The 18,707-nt window shown below is 39.4% G+C and overlaps 1 protein-coding gene across 1 annotated transcript in view; it reads left to right on the top strand.

The window, feature by feature from the left end:
* The window catches only part of LOC131679266 (uncharacterized), a 358,718-nt gene that overhangs the window by 319,343 nt on the left and 20,668 nt on the right, over positions 1 to 18,707 (top strand). Inside the window, exons 5-7 of the mRNA XM_058959973.1 lie at positions 14,400 to 14,508; positions 14,623 to 14,799; positions 15,358 to 15,471. Coding sequence (XP_058815956.1) covers positions 14,400 to 14,508; positions 14,623 to 14,799; positions 15,358 to 15,471 — 400 coding nt within the window. The remainder of the gene's footprint in view (positions 1 to 14,399; positions 14,509 to 14,622; positions 14,800 to 15,357; positions 15,472 to 18,707) is intronic.

Genomic DNA, 18,707 nt, shown 5'->3' with positions numbered 1-18,707 from the left:
TTCGTTGGTTGAGCAATATTATCGATAACCCTAACAATATGGGTATTTCCGGAACGGGCTTGACAAGTACATGATGAAAATGGATATTTGGTACCTTTTTGAAATCCAGGATGGAGACTTACGATTGAACAATAATCTCGATAACCCTAACAATTTGGGAACTTTTGAAAAGGGCTTGACGAGTAGATGATAGAAACGGTAGCTTGGAGCTATTTCGAACAATATCTGTATAAACTATGAGGGTATTTTTAAGCGGGTTTGATGAGTAGATGAGCGATGCCCTTTTGAAGGCCAATATAGCGTCTTCTGGTTGAGAAAAGTTTTCTATAATCATATCATTCGCATCACAAATCACTATACCTATATCGATTATATGATTATCTTATTTCGAAAACGTCAATATTTTAGGTTATAATGATGTCTTAACTGGAATTCGCCATCTTGATTTTCAAAATACATTGATTTTCGTCATCTACTCATCAATCCTATTCCGAGAATATCTAACTTTTATTAGTGATAGTTAGCTAGGAATATGATAAATTGTATACCACTTCATACTGCACACTTTGAAAAAGACTTGCGATAAATGAAACCAGAATGGTTCAATTGCACTGTTGAATGAATCTGATTGGGTTACGTTCACCTACTTCAGAAAACCATTGGAACGTATTTGATTGTAATATATTTGCAGTGTCAACAGAAACAATAAACTTCAACAATTAAATTAAAATAAATTTAATTCGGTTAAAAATGCGGGCCCCCAAAACAGACCCGGGCCCCAGGGTAGTTGCCCCCCCTGACCCCCCCTCTCGACGGGCCTGTACAGTACCCTTTGGACAACTTGAAGATTATTTTAGAATGCATAATTTTTTATACGTCACCTACTAAACTTTTTCGTTTTAAAGTTATCAGAACTTTTACATAAAATTTTAACTGCTTGAAATATCATTATCTTCGATTAGGGTACTTATCATTAAATACCGTCGCTGTCACATAAATGCTTTTAGTATAGGTCACCAAAAATAGCAAAAACGTTATTTTTGAGTATGGTGCAATATTTACTCAAAAAATAGTTCATTTTTAGTAAATAGTAAATATAACTTTGTAGAAAAAGAATCTAGAGGTTCAGCATATTAAAACAAATTGTTCTCCTCCAAAATATCTCAAAGTATTTCCAAAGTCATCTTAATGAAAAATAAAAACTGTAAAAGTTATTTAAATAAAGCCATTTTTTTAAAAATAAACACTCTAAACTTCTTGTAAATTAGAGCTCCAATGTATTCGAAAAAGTTTTGTAAAATTTAACTTTTTTTCTGGAAGAGTGCGAAACTCTTTCTCGTACCATTGAATAAATATTTTTTTAATTTTATTAATTTTAGAACCACCCTCCCCATTATTTAAAGTGCAAAATTTTATCATGAAAACGAAGCTACATTTTTTATATTGTCCACCGTGAAATTTCAACATATTACTTATGGTCCATTCATGAAATATGAATATGAAATTTCTTAATATGGTTTTTGCCGTTTTCATTTTTTGCTAACATATCCTTTATATGTTTTTAAGAGATTTTGAAAAGGAACATTTCCTTTAATACATCAAAATACAATCTTCTATTATTCAATAGATATAAGTACTTAAAAATCTATTTTTTGAACGAAATTTTGTGAAATTTTAAAAAATATCATGCATACCATTTTTTACGCAATTATACCTCGAATCATGACCTTATATATAGTTGAAAAAGGATTATCTAATGAGTGATATTGGTATTCCAAAGAACCCCTTTTTGACGAAAAAGTGATCATAACTTAATATATAACAGATATAGATTTCAGCGCACCCCATAGGTTAAGGTCCTTGGCGGCGGCCAACCGCACGTTACGGGCCTAGATACACCCACATAAATATTAGAATGAAATTGTAAATTTCGCCGAATTTGCTTACTATATTTCGCATACATAATAAATGTACATAATATATACATAATAAATGTAATAACAAAAGTAAGTCATTTTCAAATTTATATCTTTGTTTAAATGAAAATGAGGGGTTCAATTGCACCTCTGTATGATGTATTGTATACATTCAAAAAAATTCTCACAGCCCCTAGATCAAAATCAAGTAAATCACGATGTAATTTGTTACTTAAGACTAATGGATATCGGGATTAAATAATAGCTGCTCTCAGCTCTTAACTCCTTCTAAATGTTATCTATAGTTAAAAGGGATAAACAACAACAAATATAAAGTCCGTTGAAATTTTCATACCATCGAATCGAAAAGCAGAGCTCTTCGCATCATAATCCTTTCACCGAATTGCAGCAGCACCGTGAGCAAACTCCTGGGACAAATTAAAGAACTTTTCATTTGCTTTTAAACAATACCACCACGGCTATGATAGAGTTTACTGCATAAAAACTTTTCCGAACTCTGAAATTTCCACCCCGTAACCCTACCTTTTGTCAGTTTAGTATGCATCAGCTTAGATCAGAGTTCCTCCCAGTCAACTCACTGCTGGTTTCCGCGTCCTGTGCTGCTGCGAGTGGGGCCATCCCGGTTGGAAGATTTCAAATAAAAGATACACTAAAGAAAAGGTTCATCTTAATTACCGTAAGAACGCCGAAAAATTGAAGACTCTTCAATTTCATAGGGTTAAAAAACTTTTCAAATTCGACTGTCAACGTGCCGCAGAATCGTATTACGATGAATGCTTGAAATTTGTAGAAAACCATTTTTATACCCATCTCAGAGCCATGACGTTTGCTACCAATTTCATATTCCTCGGTGCGGTAACCGGATCCTGGAGGGATGATGACCATTTACGTCCCGTTCTCAGGTTTTCAACAGTTCAACGAGTAACCTAATTCTACGCAAGGATATAGCAATTTGAAGATTTGTTGATTATACTTGATCAGATCAAAGAGTTCAATGTGTACTCGGTTCGAAGCTTTCCGATATGCATAATAAAACAAGCTCTTGCTTGATCCGATGGGGCCACTCAAAGTTTGCCGACCCGGTAAACTAAACATAAAGCTAAATTGGAACAAGGGGTGGTAAGCAGAACCGGTAGAACCTTTGAGATGGAAGCAAGCAATTTTCGGCTCACACAATCTGTGATAAATTCTCCGGCAAACATTCTTCTAATGAGAAACTGCAAAGTTTGCGATAGAATTTATTGTGCGGTGTCATCATGGACCGAAGTTTATCCTGCTCGCTCGTGTGATTCGGGTTCATAGTTTGTACACCGTGGTACACCGAAATGGCAACTTGTCGCTTGCTCTGGTGATAACTTCTGGTGAGAGCACTTTGCGGTATCACCAGTAGGAGCAAACCCGAATTGATTTCGTGCAAAATGCAGCCGTTGCTTTTCGCTTGATGAAGGTGGATGATAACGAGTCGGAAGCTGGTGAGTTTACTCGGAGGAAAGTTTATTTCGCAAATGATTAACTTTGAAGTGTTCTTCGAATCGTGCTGTGGGAAATGTGATAATTAATTTGGATGTTCTGGTGATCGGCAACATGTTGTAAATTACCATAGCTCACTGTGACTTTGCAATACTCTATCAGCTTTTACGCGCTCAAAGTACTGCCCATGAGCGCATATTTGTCCCGTTTTCTGTGGGATTTCCTATTTTTATGGGACTGATTTGCGATCTAGGGCAGTGTAGTTCTAGATGAAAAATCGCCAACGCAATTCTCAAACCGGTCCGCTTCAACCAAACCAGCCACTTTCATCATCGTCGATTTATTCGATTGACCGTTTTTTCCATACTCACCAGTCGGTGTTGTTTTTCTCTCAATCGGTCGTTCCGCACCCAAGGTGCAATTATAGCTCACGGCAGCAATATCCGATTCGAACGAATCAAAGCAAATCAACACCCGACTTCGTGTCATTTCCTGTCACCATACTCTGTAATCCTTACTGCCACCAGTGGATAGAGAAAATCTTCGTAATATTGCTTGAACAAACTTTATCCCATCCCGACAGAGGACTCGCATGTTTGATTTATATTTATGCAGTTTTTTTGCGCATGTGATTGTTTTGTCTGAAAGATTTAACCTTGTGCCCCCACAAACCACATGGTTGGGGCCAAATAAAAAGATTTATGAATGATAAAGACGAATTTATTGTCCAGTGAAACAGTTTACACTAGAAAACATTGTCCTTATTTGAACTATACGGAGTTCGAAAATATTGCAATGCATAACAAAACAACGTAATAAATATTACATCATCTCTATGATTTACCACGTTTCTTGGACCAATTACACTAGTTGACAAGAAAAAATGAAGCTGTGAGAAAAAGTTTTTTCTCGACTTTAATTAATTTATTAATTTTATTTTAATTCTTTTTTAAAGGATGAGTCGATAATTATTGCGACACTTTAATTTTTTTTTCATGCTTGACCGAAATTATCCCCATATTGTCCAGTTGTTCTTTAAAGTGAATTGTTTACATCCGTTTAGTTGGGCAGTTGTCAATTAGATTCCCGCTGAGCTCTAAAAAAAATCAACAAACAATTTGCATAGTGATTTTGTTCACCCACATTCAAAATCCTGGATTGTCGCATCGCAGCTTGGGAAACCTAATGAATGTACATCATTTAAACGTCACAAAAATGCTCCAAAAATTCCATCACAAGCTAGGAACTGGTCGAAAATCAGAAACAACGTCAAAGAAACCGAGAGAGCACTGATTGCTTATTTCAAGCGGAGTACGAACGATTCAACGATGCACAGTGGTCCCCCCATAGGCCAATAATGCAAAAAAAATATTTCGGCGAAGGCGTGTTTTTATCTTGCGATTACATCGTTCTGTATGTATATTTTATAGTTTCATAATTAATTTTGTCAATACTGAACTGGTTTTCTTAGTATATAGAAGAATGCATAGGGTGGCTCGTTATTTACCGATAATGTAAATAATATCGATAATCGATTGCTCGCCAGAAAAATGTTTTTGTCGATCTGTAATTTTTAATATTTAATTTTTTTCAGATAACACTACTATTAGCTTTGTATTAAATGATAATTTTCAGTTTTTGGAGTGTAAGGAGAGCAGAAATATGGGTTTATTTGCATAAGTAATAGAAAAAATTAACCTAAAAATTTTCAATATGACTTTAACTAACTTTGTCCCTCGATATCCTTCCCGAACTTCTTTTCAAAATGGTCGTCAGACATTCCACTTCCACTTAAACTAGGCTTCAGCTGCGCATCTCTGCGCCCAGAATGCCTAGAAAATCTAAGATGTTGTACATGTTTAACGGGATAATGCAAGACGAAAAACTTTATATCAGACTGTCAAATTATATTACTATAATAATTACTACTGATCTCGAAACTATATAGCTTCTTTGTTATTTTCCCAAAATTTCTTATCGATCGAATCATTAGAACTTGAGTTATATCGATTTATTTGACGCTTCTCTTTGAAACACATGTCACTACGGAATCTTTGATGTATGAGGCAAATGTCTCACTCCACTTCGTATTACAACTACGTTCTCAAGTACAAGTAGTATTTCTCCATTTTAAAATAGCTGGTACTCGGAGTTTTTTTTTATTATGGGATAATTTTTATTGTAGGAAAACACATTGTTTGTTCACGAAAGCCATCATTTTAAAGGAAAAAAAATACACGATTTATGTAAAATTCGAGATATTATGCTCACCGAAGACGATATCATAATATTTGCGTTCAGGTGCAGAAGCTACAATTTAGAGAACTTTCAATGAATAACTATTTATCTTTTACCAGCGCAGCACAACTTGTACTATTCGATACTAAAAAAAATTCTGGAACAAATATCTTAATATCTGAATCTTAATATAATAAGAAAAGCCGTATTACACTGTTAGGTGCATATAACCGATTCTTTATAGCGAAATTTGAATTCTGCGAGCCAAATTTACTATAGAAATGCAGTTTTGTATAAAAATTTGCATTAAATATATTTATGACCGCCTCTCTTAAGGAATGGAACCACTGAGCGATGGGTTGAAGTGTTGCCAAACCGTAGAACTGTAAACGACGCTACTAACAAAATACCGGTGTTATTGATCATCGATTGAAAACTCATTGAGCTGTCTTTTTTGTTCTAAGTAATCAATTTGATGTTTGCCAAAGAAATAGAAACAAACTTTTTTTTTCTAAAAAACGCAAAGAATATAAGCACATCAAAATGAGATCAATATACAGGGTGTTTGGTTCGTGGTTAAGAATCTCTCGGGGGTGATAGAATGCCATATTTGGAGAAAAAAATTGTTCTACACATACCATCAAATCTCAACCGTTACAGAGTTATTGAACTTTTTGTGCAAAAAACTTATTTGTCTTAAAATACCTCTAATTTTAAAAGTATACTTTGTATTTTAAATGTTTCAGTTCCATTTGAATGGTGAGAAAATTTCCTATTGAATGGTGTTCTCATATCTTTTAAGTAATTAGTTTTAATTACCTTTTAACTGTAAAGTAGTTAAAAGATAGTGTTTTTGAGGAGGTTTTCGCTAATTTTCTCGAAATAATGAAGTATGATTATAGCAATATCCATTATCCAAAAGTTGGGATTTAGGACGGTTCATGATTTGTTCTTGGACGTCATATTTCTATCTCTTCTCATTTCTTTGTAATTTCATTACTATACTCTTCCTGTAACCGACTTGCAAGGGCTTCAAAGGCTCTAATCTAAAAAATATGCTTTATATCGTTATTTACAAGATTTCATTGGAAAGCTGAGAAAATGTCCTATCAGTGTATGTACAAATATCTTTTAGTTAAGTGTACTAAATGATTTTTTACTAACGAAATAACTCAAAATTTGTGTTTTTTAAAGAGTTTTTTAATTATTTTAATTATTTATCAACAAAATTTATCGTAACTATTGTTCATTTGATGCCCCTTAATGTTCTCTATGACTTTTTTTAGACACTTTGTCTATATCTCCTTTCATTTTGCTGCTATTTAATAGTTAACACAGCATGAGCTCGCCACAAATGTAGTGGGTTCGAAATCGTTATTTTTGCATATAAAACAATGTGATAAAAAAGATTTTGCGTCGAAACCAAAAGAGATAATTGAATGGAGTCAAAGAAAGAACTGTAGAACTTGCTGAGATGCATTATTTCCATGATAATAATGATGATGTTTATTATTTACTATTTTAAGAAAATTAACGAAAATGCTAATAATAGCACTAACTTTAAATTAATTTACTTTTAAAAGAATAGTAAATTTACTTAACTGAAAGGTATTAATACATTTTTCACTGTAAAATTTTCCTGGCTTTTGAATAAAAAGAAAAAAAGTACAATAAGCGCCGTAATTTTTCAATTAGAGATGGTACTAGTGAAAATGAGATAAAAATATCTAAGTTGAATAACCCAAAATCATGAAAATAAGAAAAGGTAAGTGTATCATGTCAAAGAACAAATTAAGCAGCTCATCAAGACTAACAATCTGAATTATTAAAATGATGAGGTTAACTATTAGGATTTTCAAGAAATGAACGAAAAATCGTTTGAAATTGTTTAATTTTCAATAAATTACTTTGAAAAGGCTACCTAAACTCATTAGCTGAAATATGTGAGGGCATCACTCAATGCGAAATTTTCCTTTCGAATGGAACTAAAACATTCAAAATACAAAGTACACTTTTAAAGTTAGAGGTATTTTAAGACAAATAAGTTTTTTACACTAAAAGTTCAATAACTCTGCAACGGTTGAGATTTGATGGTATGTGTAGAACAATTTTTTTCTCCAAATATGACAGTCTATCACCCCCGAGAGATTCTTAACCATGAACCAAACACCCTGTATGATGTTATTTTTCTAGTAATGCCTTTTTCGCATTTTTTTCCAAAATCTCAACAGCTGAGATCGCTGTAAAAAAAATTTTACCTGAGATCTCAGTAAAAGTGACGTTTCATAGCTGAGGTATTCCATGAGAAACCGGCCGACCACAAAATATGATCATCGTCGATTCGAACGAAACTTTGAAGTTGTGTTCGGTTTATGAATCTCCATGATTTTCTCTGACAAGTGCAATATTTTGATACAAGAGCCATTTTTTAAAAGGGCGTAAACATTTCTAATTTTTTATATTTTGCCAACGAAAACCTAAAGAGAAAAGATTTATTTATTTATTTATTGATAGGCTTTAACCGAAGTGGCCATTCGCCTACCAAAGGGTGCTTATATTCTATTTCACCTCTTAGTCTATTTCATTTGTTACAGTTAACGAAGTCTATTTAAAGTCGAAAGTCATTGCTAGAAATGCGCAGCAGGTCCCGAGGCGATCATGGTATTCCTTTCTCATCAAATCTTTGCGAACAAGTTGGCGTTTTTTAAAAATGTCAGTAGTTTCTCCTCTCGTGACGGGTCATTTCCAAGTATATCCTTTATGGATGATGATACATCGTGTTGCCGACGAAGGTCCTCGTAGACGGGGCAGTTGACGAGTATATGTTCGACTGTGAACCTGCTGTTGCATGTGGAACATAGTGGTGGATTTACTCGTGAGATAGTGTGGGCGTGGATAATTCTGGTGTACCCTACACGGAGTCGCGAGAGTACCCTTTGTTATATTCTGCTCTCTCTGTCTTCCCATCTTTGGAGAGATCCCTTGATTTTCTCGCAGGTTCCTCCAGTGGTCGATGAAGTGGTTGGAGGCTTTCTACTTGAATGATTTGGTGATATCATTTACCGGGACTTCTCGGGTAACCATTGACCTCGTTCGCCGACCGATAGAGGCCAGATGGTCAGCGGTCTCGTTGCCCTTGATTCCACAATGGCCCGGAACCCAGCAAATCGTAGTGAGAATATCACAGGTATCTTCGATTTCCTGGATGTACGGATGCTTCGATTCTCCGGTCTCGAGTGCCAAGATGACAGAGAGGGAGTCGGAAAAAATTACCGTTGGTATACCTTCGGATATTCTGCGTATGGCAATGGCGATCGCGGCTGCTTCTGCGGAAAATACCGAGCATTCTGGAGGCAGACATAGAGCTAATCCTTCACAGATACCTTGTACCCCTATTCCAACTTCTTCTTCTAGCTTTGATCCATCAGTGAAGATTTTGTGTTGATTTTGGTATTTGCGGTTGACCAATTACAGAAACTTTGCTTGCGCTGCGCTGTGAAGATCATCTTTTTTTTACGATAGTGTCAGTTTGGTGTCCAGGTTTGGGCAGCGTTTGTTCCAGGGGCGATTCCTGACCCTGCGCATACTGGCAATTGCAGGGAGTTGGGTATTAGTGAATTCTGAGTAGATATGTTTAGCTATATCTAATATTTGACATTCTCCCCCTGTCGTTTTTTCGAGGAAGCTCAGTGCTCGTTTCACAACGTTGATCGCTACCTCCCATCGACATGGTAAAATACCTGCCTCCATGCAGGCGGCTTCCGCTGGTGTGCTAGGGAGCAGGTTGGATGCGAATCTAACCGCACCATGGTAGACAGGTGCTAGTGTGGTGGCCAGACCCTCCCAGTTTCGGCAGGTGAGCTCAAGGCCATAGAATATTTTTGAGTGTATTAAGGCTTGCACCGGCGAGTTTCACGAGTCGGTCGAAAGCAACGTGGTGGGAGTTGCAGCAGTGTGCAATAGCGCATTTTTCTGGGGCAATATTGAAACCGGTTGCTTCGGCCCACCGGCCTACGGCGTTAACAGCAGCCTGTAATTTTATCCTGGTTCTAGCTTTTGTTTGTCCGATCACCACCAAAATGATATCATCAACATATAAGAATATAAATACTCCTTTCGGTAAAGCATCGAATAGAGTATTCATGCTAACGAGAAAAAGGGTGACTGCCAACACGGATCCTTGCGGGACCTCATTGGCTTCCCGGAAGGTATCAGATTTGTTTCCTCCGATGCACACTCGGAAGGTTCTGTTCCTGAGAAATTCCTGGACGAAGCGGCCCATATTCCCTCTGATTCCCCACTGATGCAATTGCCGCAGTACACCCTCTCGCCAGACCGTATTGTAGGCCTTGGCGAGGTCGAGGATCGCGATATCAGCGTGGTGACCAACTACCTCTCCAAACGAACCGAGATGGAGAAGTTTCCCTCCTCCAGATAGGTCACAAGGCGCCGATTTACTAGTCTCTCCATCGTTTTAGCTATACAACCAATCAAGTTTATAGGGCGGAAGTCGCTGGGCTCCTTTCTTCCGCTTCTTTTTTTTTTGGGAATAGGAATGACCAGTGCCTCGCGCCAAGCTTCTGGGAAGTCTCCACCTTCCCAGACTATGTTCAAGCATTCTAGTAAGGCTCTTTTCGCCCTTGGTGGGAGGTGTCTGAGCATAGGGTAGCCCACTTCGTCGGGTCCAGCCGATTTCCCGCGTTTTGCACTTAGTACAGTGGCGAGTTCCATTCCCAAAAAAGGTTGATTGTACGGTGCACTACAGTCGAGTCCGAAGCTCGTTGGGTGTGCTTCTATGCCGGCTTTCCACTTCCTAAAGGATGCCGGTAGAGATTCGTCGGATAATAGCTCCTGAAAATCTAGTTTGCTATTTCAGTAGGGTCCACAGTAGTCGTTCCAAGAGTAAATCCAGTATGTCGGCGTTTACCGCTAAGTGCGTTGACCCTTCCCCACAGTTCCTTGGTGGAGGAATTCGGATTAATGCCATCGAGGAACTCTCCCCAACTTGCTGCATTAGCTTCCTCAATCGCCTTTCTTCTCTGGTTCCTAAGCCTTCGGTAGTTGGCTTCGCGTTCCTCCCATAGTTGATGTTCTTGCGGGGTTATTCGAAATAGTCTGAGGGCTTTTCTTCGGGATTTCAGAACAGCTGCAACCTCGTCGTTCCATCAGTGGATTGCTCTTTGCGGGGGGGGGGGGTCCCGCTAGTTCGGGGGACGCTTGTGGAGGCGGCTTGAACAATAAGCTTTGCAATGGCCTCAGGTGTGTGAGTCTCGTTAAATTCGAGAGCTCATTCGATTGCATCTTCGTATGTCTCCCAGTCGGCTCGTTCGTACAGCCATCGCCTACGTCGTGTTGTTGAGATAGGGCGTAAGTGATCAATATAGGGAAATGATCACTACCTCCTTTGTCGAGATCCAGTCCCGAACCCCACTCGGGATGTATACGGATACCACTGTACATTCGACAGGGTACGCGATCCTGCGAGCTGCTGCTATCAGGTCTGTATCGAGTGGTATAGTTTTCGATGGGATGTCCGCCCTGATCCCCAGACCGACCGTCTGGAAGATGTTGTTCCCTTGACATGTGTCCCAAGTATACTTGTGCCCAAACCATGGGGACGGGTCTGTGGTGCTTCTTATGTGAGTCTCTTGTATGGCGAGACATATTCTGTTTGCAATGTGGATTTGTAAATCTCCTAGGTTTCCATTCAGGCCGTTAATATTCTACTGCAATGCCAGGTCGCAACCTTCTCTTTCGACTGCCTGTGTATGCAAAGGCTGCTCCTTACTTGGTTCGTATCCCTCCGAAGGCTGTATGTTTTCTCCGATGCTTGATGTTTGTTCAGCTGTGTTGATGCAATAGGGTTCTGAGGGAGAGCAGAAAGCGACAGACGGATATGATCGTGGATACGCGTTGGTGGAACTTACCCGGGAAACCTCCGGGTTCCCCGCGCTGGCAACCGTCGGGGACTCTTCGGATATTTCCGGTACTTCCCGAGTCGGGGGCGACGCGGGGAGGAAGACTTTGCTCATGCAAGGGGAACAGGTTTTGATGTTTTCTCCGGAGTCTCTAGTGCTTGGTGTTGATTCGGTTGATGTACCATAGGATCCTGTACGAGAGTAAAGTGCGGCAGATGGATACGATCGAGCTATGGGATTGATGGAACTTACGCGGGAAACCCCCGGGTTTCCCGCGCCGGCAACCGTCGGGACTCATCGGATGTTTCCGGTACCTCCCGAGTCGGAGGCGACGCGGGGAGAGAGGCTTTGTTGATGCACGGAGAGCAGGTTTTGTTAGTGATGTCTCGGTATGATTGTGAGTGGGTAGCTTCCACTATTATACTTGTGGAATAGGTGTACATGTTGCGTTCTTTGGTATTGGTGTCACTGATCCTGTGGTGGAACCGAACTGGATACCAAGAGCAGCCAGCGATGGGGCTGGGGCTGCGGAGCCGACGATCGGTGTCACTGTTGTCCCTGCGTCCAGGGGACGATGTCATAGCACTACGTTTGCTGTTTGTTTTTTGTATTTGCATGGTTGACGGCAAGGTGACGTCTAGTAAGCATTGGCTGGAAGGACTTGAGGGCAGTCGGTTGTTTTCTGTTATATTTTGTGTATGAGTACTTGCCTGAGTTAAACTCGGGCCCGCGCCAACAGCTGCCGGGGGGTGCATCGGGAGAACCCGGAACGTCCCCGGTCGGGGTCGACGCGGGAGGTTTGTTTGTTTGGTTTCGGCTATTGAATGTTGTTGCTTTTGATTTCTGCTGACTGCTGGGTTGAGCCTTTGTGCGTTGTGTTACTCTGAGATGACGTCCGAGTAGTCAACGGTTGTTAGAGGTTCTTGGCCTGACGTGTTGAGTGCTCTTGTTGAACTGGATCGGGGCCAGGACATGATGGCTTCAAGATCGGCTGTAAGCAAGGTCATATCGGGAGTTGTTTTGAAGTTGGGGCTTCTGGATTTATCGGTACCACTTTTTCTGGTATCCTTTACTTTTTGGCGACTGGACCTTCTGGGTTCTGGTTGGTTGGACGGGCCGGCAGGAGCTCCGGCAGCAGAGGTTGGTCTAAAAAAATAGTCTTCTTAGCTTTTGTTCCCGTAGGGGTGTTTTCGTTGGTGGAAGTGTTCTCCCTAGGGTGGATAGACGACTTTTGGTGAAGCTCGGAGAAGGCATGCCGCAGTTTCGTTATATCTGCTGTAGCAGCTTGAAGCTGTTTCTGTAGCTTGGAACAATATTCCTTCAGCCGTTTAATTTCCTGATCTTTACCATCAACTGAACTTTGGGCCTTGCTTTCTTTCAGAGTCACTAACTCATTCTGTAGCTGTGCTATGATTTTGTCCCGTTCGTCGTCCTTGGTGTTACCTCTGGCTACGCTGGCATAACTGGGACCTTGTTGCCGATAAGTAGACAACATTTTTTGTTAGGACCAAACCCGTGGGTGTTTGCTGGTAGCCTTATAAAACGTGTCATAAAACTTCAAATCGCCATATCTCTCGAATCTCTCGATGGATCATTTTGAAATTCTCTGATAAGATGCCTGGATACTGTATCTTTCGAATTCCGTATGCCAAATTTATGGTCATTTTTTTTGTTAATAATGGTTTTGGACACACCGTGAATAATGATCGTGGTGAAAATGCAGTAGCTTCATATGAAGAATTCAACGAAGATGGCCCTAAGAATGGCACTTATAAAAATAAGTTATTGCTAACTAACGCCAAAAATAGGGGATAAAAATAACCCTTCTAAAGCCTCAATTATGCCAAATTTAATCGATAAGATATGAAATGATTTCAATTTGATTGTTTTATTACAAGACTTATCATAAATTCGCATTACATAATAAACAAATATTAGTTTTAGCATCTTCGGTGTTACCACTGCTCATTCGAAATTTTTTTTGACATGAATAGTTGCTTGAATATCTCAATAACTACTTTAAAATTAGATGGGAAGTTTTGAACATTAAAAGACCTTGTAAGATGGAGGAAATTTCTTTTTATTTGACACCCAGTATGCCTACTTTGGTGGTTACGGTTGAGATATTGATCAATTCTAAAACTCTATTTGTTTTGTGTTTCTTCGAAAATGGCTAAAAAAATATTTTGTTTCGCTATGTTTACGGGGTTTTATCAATGATATAAATACTTTTCTTATAAACACTTTAAAATGACATTTGTTCTGTAAGGCACACAGAAAAATGTATTTAAATCATAGTTGCGTTTTGAAAAAGTTGCAAAACCCGTATACCGTGTATACGTTTATAAATCGTATTTGCGGAATCTCTAGTTGATTTTTTAAAAAATTGATGTGTTCTACAAAAGTTACTTCAAATATGCATATCTTTCATTTTGGGGTCGAGCACCATGACTTTCCAAACATATTTTTTTTGGGACAGACTAACCCGCAGACATGCATATTTTGATCAAGTGTGATCTTTGTCAGTGTCATTTTAAGACTGTCATGTTCACTTCTCCGCTCAACGCGATTCAAAGGAAATTGGATCTTAGTTTGAAGATAGGAACGACGATTTATTTAAATTTCCAAAAACTCATATATTTTTCACATCGTGTACGTTCCTATTCCAACGTGGAACTTTATAATTGGACGAACTAGCTCGTTTGGCAGTTAGCAATATCAGGTAGTAATATGCGCGAAATTCGATCAACCATAGCGACTGCAATTAGCCCCAGAACCGAGCGTGACTGGTACCACATTTAATAACAACCTAATATTAGTTTCTATATGTTTTCAGGAATGGCCGCTCCAAATCAAATATGTTCAGTTACGCGACGCTGGCCTGTACGAGTGCCAGGTATCAACACATCCGCCAACATCGATATTCATCCAGCTGGATGTCGTAGGTATGTTAGTCGCAGCATCAGCTCCATAAGCCGAACTAATCTCCGGCATTCAATAATAAGCAAACAAAACCCCTTCTCTCATCGGTTGTTTCGGTGTCGTGTGTCTATTTGCAGAAGCGAAAGCGGAAATTTTTGGACCATCGGAAAAGTATCTGAAACCGGGATCGACACTTCGGCTGACCTGTCGGGTCGTCCAAAGCAATGAACCGCCGCTGTATATTTTCTGGTATCACAACAATCGCATGATCAATTACGATGTCCACCGGGGCGTGAACGTGTCCACCGAGGCCGGTAAGTGAAAAAAGTTTGCCGCCCGACCGTATCCCGGGAGGGGTTTGCGGATCACGATATGGTTATCGGCAGCTTTGATTTCATTAAATTAATATGTATGGAATCTTGATGTGCTAATAATTAGTCAATCTTGAATAGATAGCTAATTATACACTTGCTTTATTCATAATATTGTCGAAGACACGACGGAAACCAATTTGGTATGGCAAATATCGCTGCCAATCGTGCTTGATGTCTTTGGGAAATGAAACTCAATTTATTGGGTTCAAGTTAATTTAATAACTATTAACGATTCCGCTTAAGACAAGTAAAAGAAATGAGCGAGAACGATATCCATTTTTTTTGTATTGAAAACAATGAAAATTTCTTTTCGCGTCAGAAGTTTGTTTTTCTGAATACTCCAGGAAATTTAATATGTAAAAATCAGGAAACAATAACTGTTGCAGTAGTTTGAAATGTATTGTATTGCATTGCATGTAAATACATATTTACTTTTATAAGTCACTCCAAAAAGATACATAATTTCATATTTTGTTTTTTTGTTCTTTTCTTTTTAAGATAACCGATTTTCGGAACTGGTGATAACTCACACCAACACCCTCAACTCTGGCAACTATTCCTGTGTATCGAATAACGCTGTTGCGGCTTCTACACTGGTGCACATTCTGAACGGTAAGCTAACGATAAAATTTCTATTTCGCTTCTCTCATCTGATATTAGAGGACATCTTGGTTCTTGATTTAATATATGAAGGCGCATCTCAAGCATTAGATTAGTTCATAAAAAATGTAACTATTTTTTCATTCAATTTTGTAGATTTCATTCCATTCGTTTATTTGATAATGCACGTTAGAATTAGTTTGAAAGTGCCATTTTTTTTTTGTTTTACATTTAAAATTTCTTAAAACTAGGGGATTTTTAAGTATTATTATTATTTGATTCATAATGAAACTAGAGAGCTTTTACAGCTATCTTATACATATACAAGAGGGGATAATTAGGGTGACCATATGAGGCGAGTAAAAAACCAGGACAGTCGAAAGGGGACTCCCTCCCCCCGTTACCTATCAATCGACTGTGCCTTCTCCACAGGTTTTCGGCAGTTACAAAGATCTTGGCTGGGGCAGGCAGAGCTTCGGCAGCAAAAAAGTTCTGTGGGTCTGGAAGCTCTACCAGAAAATTTTCCGTGGGAATTCGATCACCGTGCTTTTTAGGATTTACACATACACGCAAAGTTCTTGCGAAAGTTTCATGCTGTTGTTGAAGAAATTGGAAATCCTGAATTGAGCAAATGATACGAATTATTATGAGATCGTCTGTGCAGGAACAGGCGAGCACTAAATACACACCATTGAAGCAAAGCAGAAACATCAGCGGTCCCAAGTAGCCATGCCCAAGCGCGAAGCCATGTAAATCACTTAGTCCGATTCACTCGGTTTATCGTTTTTTTTTTGATTTCGATTAAGGTCATTCGCCTCTTAGGGTTAGAAAAATCTCGAAAATTTCTCGAAAAATTTCTAACCCTATGTGCGGGGCCGGGACTCGAACCCAGGTGCGCTGCGTACAAGGCAATCGATTTACCAACTACGCCACGCCCACCCCCGCTCGGTTTATCGTTTTGGTCCATGCTGTCATCTTGATGTTGTATGGGTTTTCACGATTACCTGCTTTGAATCGTTTGTGGGACCAACGGGTAACAATCGTGTATCCGTATTCTTTGTCATTTACTTTATTGTCGGGGGTGCTGGTAGTTGTTTGGTAAGTAGCATCACAATGATCGGACACGCTGTGTGTCGATTCTGTTGTTCCAGCATTCGTTGGTGGCTGAGTTGCAACTCCGGTTGTTGGTGATTTAGTTAATGTTGTTGGATTTGCTCGCATTTGATGTTGTTTCATTAGAGGATTTCGCACATGGCTTGGTACGTAGGGATCTGTCCTTCATATGTGCACGGCGTTATTTGAGATTTGCTTGCTCTTTATATGTCGTATTGAATGTTCAGATATGAAGGAATAGGTTACGTAAATCGCATTCTTACGAACACCATTGGATACGCCTGGAAAAAAGTTTCTCCAGGTTTCAAACTTTCACCGTTACGTAGTGGTGAATGGTGATAATAGTGAATTTTTTGGTTGTACGCGGGGATAGATCGTGCAGACGCACACCAGTCTTATCATCGTCAATCTAAACGGGTATCTTGATTCTAACATTGTCATGTGCAACGACGTGTTGCATGTTGTTTCCCATAGCCATACTTTTCGCCATGGCCAAAGTTTTAAATGCTATCAGTACCGCATTACGAGTATGCGCCTTCATAAATTGTTCCACTTCGCGAACACAAGGGCGGATTGGACAAACGACCACTGTATTGTATCGAAGATTGTTCAAATTTTGTGCTGAGTTTCAATCATTTTTAAATAAACGATCTATACCGCATCAATGAAAGTAACGATGCATTATTTTCCACACTGGTTTGGGTCAACTGTTATTTTTCGATTGTTTTACTGGCGCGGTACATATAGACAGCAGACTGTATATAGAAACGTTCGTTTGATTCACTGCACTGTTAACAAGCAGCGCGATTATAGCTTCCGATCCGATTGAGATGGACTGATTAGGAACTGGTATTGATCCTAAAGGGGTTTCATAATTACCAGCTCGAGAGAGCGCTCAATAAGGTTATTCCACGACAGTTATTGTTGTTTTGCCATTTTCCTTTTTATGAAATGGATTTTCAGTAAAACGAAAAACTGCCACTTCCAAGAGAACTCTAGAAGAAGCAGAATCGCCAAAACTTCGATGTGTCTTCTTAGAGGTAGGTACTAAAGGAAATTTTTCGGATCCCGGAATCACTAACTTGACCCAGTGCAGTTGTTGCAAACAGACTACAGCTCATTCATATGGTACGTACATACGAACGCCTCTTTCTCTTTTCAATTTCCATGTAAAAAGTAAATAACGAGGTACTATCGAGAGATTAAAAAAGGCATCGGATGGTATAATTGAGAGATTCGAGTGTATTAGTTAATTAGTGTATTAGATTAAGAAACCATCATTGGGTCCAAGGGGCCTGTTGGTGAAGGTAATAAACATAAACATATTATGTTTTGTTTGTCGTACTCTGGAACAGAGTGAATAAAGCGAAAACTCAATAATTAGAAATATAACGGGTGTTCAATAAAAAATGAGAATGATTTCAATACCTTTCTGTAATTAAAGAAAAGAGCGTAAATTATTTTCTCTCCAAGAGAATTGCTCTCTGGACTCCCTTTAAATGGGAGACATGTTTCTTTTCGCTCGGGTGCTGTCAGTTCAATCGAAGATGGCGTCGAAACAGAAAGTACTCCGCGAGCGTGTTGTGCGGATTTACGAAACACTTGCCCATCGTGAAAAAAGTTTACCGTAGACCACTTTCGAGACGAAAACGTGCCCGTGAGTACAGTTTACCAGATCCTGGCATCCCTGAGCGTGGAACGGAAGGCCAGTAGCGGCCGCCGGCGAAGATAATGACGGAGAAGAAGAAGAAGGAATCGTTGAAAAAGCTGTTCGACAACAAGGACGAAACGAGTTTGCGTGATGTCGGCCTTGATTCACCGAGCCCTCAAGATGGAGGATATCATCTGTCGGAAGAAGACTCGGTCCCCCGATGACACAGACGAGCAGATAGCGATCGTAAAATCGCAGTGCCTGTGGATGACGAACAACTACCGCGAGACGTCGTTCGTGCTGCTCTCGAACACCCACATTCTAGGAAATGACGGTTGTACCATTCCCCCGACAGCCATTTCCCAGAAAGCCATTCCCCAGAATTCCCTTCCCCAGAATGTACCATACCCCAGAAAGACATTTCCCAGAATGTACCAATCCCTAGAAAACCATTATCCAGAATGCCCCATTCTCCAGAAAGTCA

Source organism: Topomyia yanbarensis, chromosome 2 (assembly GCF_030247195.1).
Source record: "Topomyia yanbarensis strain Yona2022 chromosome 2, ASM3024719v1, whole genome shotgun sequence".
Taxonomy (NCBI): domain Eukaryota; kingdom Metazoa; phylum Arthropoda; class Insecta; order Diptera; family Culicidae; genus Topomyia; species Topomyia yanbarensis.
This window is presented reverse-complemented; position numbering and strand designations above follow the sequence as displayed.